The sequence below is a fragment of the Megalobrama amblycephala genome, linkage group LG5, assembly GCF_018812025.1.
Source record: "Megalobrama amblycephala isolate DHTTF-2021 linkage group LG5, ASM1881202v1, whole genome shotgun sequence".
NCBI classification, from domain to species: Eukaryota; Metazoa; Chordata; class Actinopteri; order Cypriniformes; family Xenocyprididae; genus Megalobrama; species Megalobrama amblycephala.
Window position 1 is genome coordinate 36113618 of NC_063048.1, and position 11987 is coordinate 36125604.

The following is an 11987-nucleotide window of genomic DNA, read 5'->3' on the forward strand; positions in this document are numbered from 1 at the left end:
AAATGCCTGTATATAAGATATAAATATTGGCAAAGTTTAGACTCTGTCATATATGTGAATCAACTTACTTTGTTGTGTATTTTCAATTTGAAAAGTAACTTTTATATTGATTAATTGCATTTTGAAGAAAAAAGTGTCATGGATTTATTGCATTTTGTTTAAAAAAATAATACGTTTTTATAATAAACTTTTTAAAATCAAAATGTAGATTTGAATTTTTCATGTTTTTCTAACCAAAAAGATGCTATTTGAAAGTTTGAAACAGAAAATAGTGTCAGAAAATAGTGCCACTTTCTTGGTAAAGAAAACACCTTTTTACTCAAATGAATCAAAATGGAGTTATTGCGTTTTGAAACTAAACTCTTCATATCTCAGTTTGTGTTCTGAAGATGAGCGAAGGTCTTACGGGTGTGGGGCATCATTAATTATGGAGTAATTAAAGGCAGAATTTTAATTTTTGGGTGAACTAACCCTTTAAGCAGAACTCAATCTGAATAAGTTACTAGAAATAATATTCTATTTTAAACTCTAATGATTTAAGTTACAGAAATTCATTTAATCTAGTAGCTTACGTCTATGGCTGACCGCAACATATTTAAAAGAAATTTGAACTTATTCCATGGTTTCTAATTTCTTTTGCATAATGTTTTCAGAGAAATTACGCTTGTATAGCGTAGGTTAGTTTTTATAGTTTTCATAAAAGCGAATCAAATGAACACATAAACAATAATACATGAATCTCCTGTTCCGTCATCATTTTTGCTTATTCTGATGTAACTTTATTACTTTGAGTTTGATGAACTTAAATCATTTAATGCAATCGCTGTTAAGACAAACTGAACTTAAAATCTTTGATTGACTAAACCAACGCTAAAATATACGTGACTTTAACTTAATATATATGAGTTTACAGTACTTATACTTAATGGTTTTAAAACTTAAATGGTTTGAGTTACTGTAACTTATCAGGGTTTGGTTTGACAAAACCAGTATATTTATGATAATGATAGTATGATAAAATAACATGATACCAAATACCATTTTGCAATATAAAGCAGCATAACTAGAAGCTGAAATGTTACAAATAGCTTATAAAAATAAGGAGGATAGTGATGCTTTCCCTGGCAAACACTAGTAATCTCACTTGTCCAGGTTTATGTTCATTCTGATTTCTTAGGCTTGTCATGTGACTCGGGACAAGAATTCTGGCCTTTCCCAGAGATCCATTATTGAATTTTCTCTGTGTTCGAGAGTCACTAAGATCAAAGCCAGCGGCTCATGAAAACAATTTGCTCTGCACCTTCATCCTGTAGGAGGCTGGTTTAAAACATCCGCTTCAGAAGTCCTCAGCATTAATGAGAAGAAAAGGATTAAAACACTTTTGTTGCTTGAGCAGGACTCATGGTTGCACTGACGAGAAAAGAAAGAATTCCCATTAAGCGTCTGCCCTTTCTGTGATCTTACTCTTGTGAACATCACAAGCCCAAATTCACTCGTTTGATTTGATCATTGACTGTCAGATGTGGGACAAAACACACTTCCTTTGCTGCAGGCAGACGGATAAACACATAAAACACTGGCAGTGTTTCCTCTCCGCTCACACCAACAATCCCAGCAGTACTAGTGATGCATGTTTTCCTAAAGACTTGCACTTTCACTCATTCTGCACTGAGAAGACTTCCTCTGTTCAGAGTCTCTGGAGCCTGAGGCTGACACACACTCCTGCTTCAGTGAGCATGTCCGAGAGATCATGTGATGACTGTGATGAACTCTCCAGTACGTACAGGAGTTGTTGTTGTACACTGTATATTTCAGCAGTGGTTGAGTACAGGATTCTCCTAATATTTCATCAGTCGATAAACCATCTAAAAATACCTCCTCCGTGTAAAAAAATCAGTTCAACAGCCATGTGATCTTTTTCATACTCCGTTCAGCATCATTTACACTAGACTTTAAGTCGTTTGAAGAGTAAAGCTTGAGTTCTAGCAGTGCTGTGATCTATTGAGGTGTAAATGACATTTAAACCAGAGCAGGACAGAGTCAGGTTGTCTTTTAGTGCTATACGGTTTGGTTTCTGCCTCAGACTGTGATCACATGACCTCTGCACTGTTTCCAATAATAAGAGTAATGAAATAAAGCAATCAGCCCAGAGGTCATATGAAACTGATCAGCACACGGACAGAGAGGACCTTCAGCAGTGTGTGTGTGTGTGTGTCGAGAGCTGTAATTACACGTCACATCACTAAACATCAGTGTGTGTTGAGAACGAGGGTGTATATATAAACCTTTAACTGGTCTTTAAATGTTCCCAGTTTTGAAATTGTTATCGTTGATCTCGTCTCAAGCGATACAGTACTGTAGAACGTTTTGGTTAGTGAGTAAAATGTGTTTTCCCACCTGAGCTGTTTGTGTAAATCACCCAGAACACCCTGTAAAGCACGACTGTGAGGTCGTTCTGAGTCTCGCGTGTCTGATGTGTGTGTCTGCGGTTGATGCTAGTTCATTGTGAGCTTCATGTCGTCCTTCATCACAGACAGCAGAGCATTAGTTCACTCTGAACACAGACAAACAACAACTTCATTCATCTCATAGAGCTGGAACCATTATTAAAACTCTGTAGTGAGCGAGTGAGGAAGCGTCAGAGGAGTTGGTTTGTGGTGTTTGTACTGAAGGGTTTGTTCACACTTTGATTCAATGGACTATATGCACGGAGCGATAATAAGCCAGCTGGAAAACTTCCGGTGGGATGTCACTTAGTTTATAATGAGAATATAGTCACTTAGATAGTCAGGCTCAGCATTAATTTAGTTATTCAAACGTAAGACAGCATAAAAAATAAATAAATAAAGACGTGTTCCTCCTCGGCTAAATTCAATTTGACTATCAGTTTTACACTTTCGTGTGAAAAAAGCATCAAAATTTAAATATTTATGGTGTACTTTAGTTAGATTAATTAAATAAAATGTGTGTTTTCTCAAGTGTGCTGAAATCATTGATCTTACGCTGCACTGACTGTGTCGTTCAAAGTTATTGTTTTTCATGAGATTTTGTGAGTATTTCATACTTCACATTGACAAAATGTGTTTAGTTATTTTATAATGTTTAATATTTAGTCAAAAACGAAGTGAAAAACGATTAGAGGAAATGGCTGATATATGCACAAATAAATGCCACTCTGCCGCCACCTGCTGGTTAAAGTGGTAATTATTGTTTTTTTTATTTTTAAAAAAGTGTTTTGTTCAAATGTTGAATTTCTTATATTTTTAAACGTTTGGTTTTACAATGGAGACAATCTCAAAGTAATGTTTGTGGTCATCACATTAAAATTAACATTTGAAGTGCTGGAGAATAATGTGCGTGTGTGTCTAATTACAAACATGGCGTTTTTAAACGATCCCAATCGCTTCGTCTTTATTGCAATCGATAAAACTGGTTTATTCTCAAATTAGGTAAATGTGATAACTGCATTAAAATATGAATACAACATTAACCCTTAAATGCATGACTGTTTCTCCAATCATTCTTACATATTCGGGTCTTTAGCGACCCGGATCTATATCTAACACAGAAGGATCTCTACCTGTCGCGATAGTATAAAACTCCTCTGATATTAGAGTAACAATTACAGAAGAATAAAATAAAGCATATTTTGTTACCTTTTGGAGCTTGAAAGGGCTCAGTTTGAGCAGATGTTTTATGCCATCACCACTGTCCTCATCAGAGCTCATTTCCCAGTAAATTCAGCAAATAATAGGCTAGTTTTATGTTTGAGGTCACGAATATGAGCCCATTCACGATCTCAAACGTATTCTCAAAACGATATAATTTTCAACATCTTCAAAATCAATATTTCGATCGCTAACAGCTTCACCAGATGACAGTTACAGTCATATTTGATTGCGTTCAGTACTTGCTCTGCAGTAAATCGCCGAGCCATTTCATGTTTTTCTTATTATTTCGTTTTCTGTCTGAATGAGTCGTCACTTCAGCATTGTGTTTCAGACATTGCGCCTTGTGGAATAAAGGTGAATTGCACTTATTCCGTCATCTAAGATTCAATTATTGTTGTGCAGAAAAAATATACGTACACTCATACACACCTCGGGTCGTTAGTGACCCTATACAATTTTTACAAAAAATGAATACAAAAATAGGCATTCTTTTATAATTTTATGATTTTTTCTTGTTATATTCTTTATAATGAATTGATTGAGGAATACCAAGAAGGTTGATGTCTAACTTTAAAAAATGAACGAGGAGGAGGGTAGTGAATGACGTCCTGGGTCACTAAAGACCCGAGGTATGCATTTAAGGGTTAAAAAGTCAACCATTGATGGTTTTGTGTCGATGTACAGCGAGTGCAGAATGAACAGCTAACAGTTCACCGGAAATGCCCGAGCTGGCTTAATGACAACAAGGACGTAACCGTGCATATAGTCCATTAACCCTTATGCGGTCTTTGGGGTTTTTTTGACCCGCAAATGATGTTTGCTCAAATTAAAAAAAATGTTCTCTTTGTCCAAATGGCATGAGACTTTGTACAGTGGTTAACACTTTTACTTTTATAACTGCATTTTCCAAACGATGGGCAAAAATCTCACACTAAACCATGTCAAATTATCCATGTTATCCCCATGAATGAAAGTTAGAATTCTGGGCCTTTCATAAAGTGAATTTTACATAAAAAGTTGCTTTTGCATAAAAACCTATTTAAAAAAATATTTTTTAATTTATTTATATAAATTTAAAAGATATCACAAATCCTCCAAAAACTGCACAAATGTTGAGTAAAAACATTAATAAACAGAGTAAAATTACATTGGTTTTTAAAAAATATATTATATTGTTACAAAATTGCATTTTGTTGCCGGGGTCTCCAGAGACCCCGAAGACCACGACCGCATAAGGGTTAAAATGAACTCAGTTGTTCTGTTAGTGTCCTTCATTTGAATACAGTAAGTGTGAACACTGACATCCAAACCAAACAAGTGGGCCGAGACCTCTGAAAAGGTTTGTTCTGGTGCGGTTCGACTGAAATATGAGCACGGCTAGAACCAAAGACATCTGAAGGCACAGAAAACAGGACTTGATGTCACCAGACGTGACTCTAAAAAGGACTGAATGCTCAAGCACACCTGCGCTGCATCACAAATCAAGTACTTCTCTACTATATAGTATGCAAAAAAACAGTATGCCACGAGTAGTATGTCCGAATTCATAGTACTCATAAAACAGTACTTCCTCTTAAGAGTGCATTCGATGATACTATCCCACAGGACAGGATTTATGAATAGTGGTGAAGCAACACAACTGACGCCCGTAGGTCATGTGATAATGACAACATGGTGGATGTAGAACGTCTGGATTTCATTCATACTATATAGGGATGTGCAAAAGTGAGCGAGTACTCGATCGTGACAGCGACGATCTGTCATGTAAACGATGATCGAAATGTTTTTTTTTTTCTCCTGATTGGTTATAGGGCGGTGCCCTGAGCTCTGATGGTTTAGCTCTCCACAGCATGCGACAAAAGACGTGAGAAGAGAGAGAATGGCCTCGAAGTCACGTAGTGATGTCTAGTTTCACTTTGATAAGATAGATGAAAATACAGTTCTTGTATCTTGTGCTGAAAATATCCTTTCAATTAATTTAGCAATAATCATCAGTGATTTTCATACTGTAAAATAACATTTTGGTTGATCAGAAAGTGCAAATTGAATCCGAAATATTGCTGAAATATTAGTTGCACTTTTTAAAGCGCAATCGGAGTTACATTTTCGGTCAAGCTCACGTTTGCATGTGCCTTTTGCAGATGAATCTTGTAAAATAGCTATATCTGATTAATCTAGGATGCGTTGGGTCGGGATATCAACATTTATTAAGATGCTCAAATGCAATGCCCAATATTGACTGAGTTATTTGAGATGGTTATATTGCTTTTAGATGTTTCTTTTAAAATAAAATAAAAATACCTTCATATTTGATTAATGGCATAATTCACATGGCTTCGAAAACGTGCAGGCGATTTATGGAATCACTTAATAATGTGATTAAAATAAAGCACAGATCTGCCATAAACATGGCATTATTATTTATAGAAATCTACAGTAAATTCAGTCCTTATTTAGTAAGATCGGTCACAAAATATACATCATAAAAGCCGTTTTTGTTTTTTAAATCTTTAGGTTCGGACTTAAAAGTGACAGTGTGAACGCTAAGCGAACCAGAACCAGAACCAAAACCAAACTACACCCTTAGATGACGCTCAGAATGAGGAATCAAATGAAATGAAAGCTCTTGTATATATTATTCTGATGTCATATTCACTCTTGTGATGCTGCAGTTTTGAAGAAATATGACACAGTTAGACTCAATTCAGTGCTTTTCACAATACAGACCATATCAAAGCAGCTTTACAGAAAATGCATGATTCAAATATTACAATCAAGAGGCCAGAGATGAGTGTGTCGAGGAGAAAAATATACAGACAAACCATGCAATTATAAATATTTTTTGCATGTTTGAAGGTGGCATGATGCATGTGTCTGATACATGTCTCTAATATGAGCTCATATTATCAGTGTAGCATCAGCACAAACATATTGCACCGGCCGTTCGCTGTGCATCAGCCCGAGGCCGTTAAACACAGTACTGTAATGTGACATCATCTGTGCCACACACACACATCTGACAGCTGCTGGTCTGCCTGTATCTCACTGTACGCTCGTCAATCAACACTGAACCACGAACAAACAGCCAGTTTCAACCAATCACACTACCAACATGATGAAACCACTCGGGAACCAATAATATTCACATGTGACAACTTGCCCCGGTCTGGCTTATAGAGATCAGGAACAAATTGTTTAGTTTCAGTTCAGCTGAATTACTGCACAAATGTCTCAAAAAACAGCATGTGATTTGATGCGTCTCAATGGGAGGTTGTTTTGTGAGCCACTGACGCCCCCTGGAGGAGGAGAAACTCTCTGTTATTAGTGTAATTTCTGACAATCACAATGTTGTTTTGTGTTCCTGTTTTAATATGTGCATGATGTGTATTTGTGTTTCATCAACAGCTGAGTTAGTGAGCAGCACTAGTTGTTGTTGTCCAGATGGTGGCGCTGTTTGAGTGTGTGATTCACACGGATGGAATGAGTGCGATTTTACTCCAGTGTTGCTGAAGCTGGAGTGCATCTTAATTTCACGAGGCTGAAAGAGATGCAGGACCTCGTCTGTAATCAATCTGACTCTGCGTTTGGAGCAGAACCAGACGTTTAGTCAGCGTTTGGAGGCCCGGCATCCGATGCATTATCATAATGAGACGCGATTAATCACTGCAGCGTTTGCCTGCTGCCTTCATTCTCATTATCAATAGTGAGACGTTTGCCAAGGAAATGTATGTGGATTAGGATGCAGCTTCTCCAGTAAGATTTCTTTATTTCATTCCTGCCGTGGGTGACCCGTTAAACTCATTTCAGACAGAAATTATACAGTGAATTATACAGATCAACATCAAACCTGACACACAGAACGTTCTTACACTGACATTGTGTTGTATTAGGAGACACAAATACAGCATAACCATCTGGAGCATAATATTTCTGAAAGAAAAGCTGCTTTATTGCATTAGATCTAGTCTGTTTCAGCACATATATGATCAGTAAAGACACTAATATATGGATCGTTGTTATCATTAAAGCGTTGATTTAATCTGCAGAAAACTCTCTGCTGCGGCCGGAGGACATCTGGATGCTGGACGGGGATGAATCCATTACCCAGGAGCCTTTGTGTCGTCCCAGCAGACCTGATCACCTGGACTTCCTGAGAATCACACCGCCAGAGGATGACATCATCGGAGACACTCCATATTATCCGAAGCTTGGAATAACAGTGAGTCAATGAGCACTACGACAAAATCAACTTATTATAGATGTGTATATTTATATTTATCTGTGGTCATACAAGTGAAAATATTGATAATTATAATATAAATGTTTCTTGAGCAGCAAATCAGCATATTAGAATGATTTCTGAAGGATCATGTGACACTGAAGACTGGAGAAATGATGCTGAAAATTCAGAGGAATAAATATATATTCACACAGAAAACAGCTGTAATAATATTTCACTATTTTTACTGTATTTTTGATCAAATAAATGAAGCTTTGGTGAGCAGAAGAAACTTTTTTGTCAAAAACATTAAAAAACATAAGTAGTCCAGGTAGTGTAAAAATGATAGTTCTTGTATTACATGTATTGTTGTTAATTATTTTTTGCTGACATTCTGAGACATTTGATCCCCACAATCGTGACACACACTGAATCACTTGATGTGTGTAACATATATAACACATAATGCTTCCTTCAGTGTTCATAAACACTTGTTCATATGGACCTGTGGACTAAAGCTTAAACACAGTCAAACACACACAGGCTTTGTTTAAGAAGTATTTCAGGTCCAGAGGGCATGTCAGCAAATCCAGATTTCTCAACTCAGAGAGACTCGTTTGTGTTTTAGAGAAGAACATGCTAATAACTGTAATGAGTCTTTCTCTCTGCACTGAACAGCTGCTCCCTCCATATGCTTGATTATCCACACAAACACTACCAGTGAAAAGTATGAAATCTGCATCATATAATACAGTAAAAATTGTAAAATATTATTACAGTGTAAATCAGCTGTTTTCTATGTGAAATATATAGTAAAGTGTAATTTATTCCTGTGAATTTTCAGCATCATTACTCCAGTCTTCAGTGTCACATGATCCTTCAGAAATCATTCTGATATGATGATTTGATGCTCAAGAAACATTTATGATTATTATCAATGTTGAAAACAGTCATATTTCTGTGGAAACTGTGATACATTTTATTTTTCAGGATTATTTGATGAAAATAAAGTTCAAAAGAATGAAATACTACAGAAATTAAAGTAATCAAATGTAAAATAACATTGGATAGTCTTCATTGTAAAATTATTCTTCATTGTTCGTTGATTAACATTAATGACAGCAGCAGGTTTATTAGGCTGCTGTCACATTAAAGGGTTAGTTCACGTAAAAATGAAAATTCTGTCATTAATTACTCACCTTCTTGTCGTTCCACACCTGTAAGACCTTCGTTCATCTTCAGAACACAAATTAAGATATTTTTGATGAAATCCGATGGCTCAGTGAGGCCTGAGCAATGACATTTCCTCTCTCAAGATCCATTAATGTACTAAAAACATATTTAAATCAGGTCATGTGAGTACAGTGGTTCAATATTAATATTATAAAGCCACGAGAATATTTTTGGTGCGGCAAAAAAACAAAATAACGACTTATATAGTGATGGCCGATTTCAAAACACTGCTTCAGGAAGCTTCGGAGCGTTATGAATCTTTTGTGTCGAATCATGATTCGGATTGTGTGTCAAACTGCTGAAATCACGTGACTTTGGCGCTCCGAATCATGATTCGACACAAAAGATTCATAACGCTCCGAAGCTTCCTGAAGCAGTGTTTTGAAATCGGCCATCACTATATAAGTCGTTATTTAGTTTTTTTGGCGCACCAAAAAAATTTCTCGTGGCTTTATAATATTAATATTGAACCACTGTACTCACATGAACTGATTTAAATATGTTTTTAGTACATTAATGGATCTTGAGAGAGGAAATGGGTCTTACGAAGGCCTTACGGGTGTGGAACGGCATGAGGGTGAGTAATAAATGACATTATTTTCATTTTTGGGTGAACAAACCCTTTAAGAGCTGATGCACGGATCCAATATACTGTTACACAACATGCATTTTCGTTTCTATTTTCATTTCAAAACTGGCTGTATTTACCTGAACAGTCACCAAAAAGGGCATTTTGACATCATTTTGTTTGTATTTGACCGTTTAAGTGCAGTAAACCTCTCATAGTTGCGACTCACAAGCTGTCTGAGAAGCGGCTTTATGTGCACGGCACTTATATAGATCAGTGGTGCGCTCGCTTTTGATGCGAGCGCTAAACCTGCGGGAATGACTAAAATGATAAGCAACACAAGCACTATTCAACCAGAGCGAATGAGACGAGTGAGTGTCAAGAATTTTTACTGTGTTTTTGATCAAATAAATGCAGCCTGGGTGAGCAGAAGAGACTCTTTCACAAACTTTACAAATTGTAATTATTGCAGTCTTTTGGGCGGTTGTTTACAAACCCGATTCGAAAAAAAAGTTGGGACACTGTACAAATTGTAAATAAAAACAGAATGCAATGATGTGGAAATTTCAAATTTCAATATTTTATTCAGAATACAACAGAGATGACATATCAAATGTTTAAACTGAGAAAATTTATCATTTTAAGGGAAAAATAAGTTGATTTTAAATTTCATGGCATCAACACATCTCAAAAAAGTTGGGACAAGGCCATGTTTACCACTGTGTGGCATCCCCTCTTCTTTTTATAACAGTCTGCAAACGTCTGGGGACTGAGGAGACAAGTTGCTCAAGTTTAGGAATAGGAATGTTGTCCCATTCTTGTCTAATACAGGCTTCTAGTTGCTCAACTGTCTTAGGTCTTCTTTGTCGCTTCTTCCTCTTTATGATGTTGTAATTGATGCAGTATGTGGTCTGGCATTGTCATGTTGGAAAATGCAAGGTCTTCCCTGAAAGAGACGACGTCTGGATGGGAGCATATGTTGTTCTAGAACTTGGATATACCTTTCAGCATTGATGGTGCCTTTCCAGATGTGTAAGCTGCCCATGCCACACGCACTCATGCAACCCCATACCATCAGAGATGCAGGCTTCTGAACTGAGCGCTGATAACAACTTGGGTTGTCCTTGTCCTCTTTAGTCCGGATGACATGGCGTCCAGTTTTCCAAAAAGAACTTCAAATTTTGATTCGTCTGACCACAGAACAGTTTTTCACTTTTAAATGAGCCTTGGCCCAGAGAAAACGCCTGCGCTTCTGGATCATGTTTAGATATGGCTTCTTTTTTGACCTATAGAGTTTTAGCCGGCAACGGCGAATGGCACAGTGGATTGTGTTCACCGACAATGTTTTCTGGAAGTATTCCTGAGCCCATGTTGTGATTTCCATTACAGTAGCATTCCTGTATGTGATGCAGTGCCGTCTAAGGGCCCGAAGATCACGGGCATCCAGTATGGTTTTCCGGCCTTGACCCTTACGCACAGAGATTGTTCCAGATTCTCTGAATCTTTGGATGATATTATGCACTGTAGATGATGATAACTTCAAACTCTTTGCAATTGTTCTCTGAGAAACTCCTTTCTGATATTGCTCCACTATTTTTCACCGCAGCATTGGGGGAATTGGTGATCCTCTGCCCATCTTGACTTCTGAGAGACACTGCCACTCTGAGAGGCTCTTTTTATACCCAATCATGTTGCCAATTGACCTAATAAGTTGCAAATTGGTCCTCCAGCTGTTCCTTATATGTACATTTAACTTTTCCAGCCTCTTATTGCTACCTGTCCCAACTTTTTTGGAATGTGTAGCTCTCATGAAATCCAAAATGAGCCAATATTTGGCGTGACATTTCAAAATGTCTCACTTTCAACATGTGATATGTTATCTATATTCTATTGTGAATAAAATATAAGTTTATGAGATTTGTAAATTATTGCATTCCTTTTTTATTCACAATTTGTACAGTGTCCCAACTTTTTTGGAATCGGGTTTGTAGACTCGTCGAATCAGCAGAATGTTGACACGAGACACAGTTTAACACGTGTGAGAATGCCAGCATACCGACACACCCGTGACTCCACCTGAATCTGACCACACTGATCTCAGAGCAGATTAGACGGGTGTGACACACACCACAATGAACCTCAAATGTCAGATGAAATGACTTGATGAAGGCTTCGTCTCAAGACGGTCATTGTTCCTCTCAGATGTGAACTTTATTTATAGGGTTAACTCGAGCTCTAGTTTGATTGTTCTGGATGAGGAGCTTTAGTTTGTGTCGTGTTGCTTGTTTTTACGGCT

General features: G+C 37.1%; 1 protein-coding gene across 1 annotated transcript in view; it reads left to right on the plus strand.

The window, feature by feature from the left end:
- The window catches only part of LOC125269226 (formin-1), a 77573-nt gene that overhangs the window by 4360 nt on the left and 61226 nt on the right, over positions 1 to 11987 (plus strand). The window contains exon 4 of the mRNA XM_048192095.1: positions 7718 to 7890. Coding sequence (XP_048048052.1) covers positions 7718 to 7890 — 173 coding nt within the window. The remainder of the gene's footprint in view (positions 1 to 7717; positions 7891 to 11987) is intronic.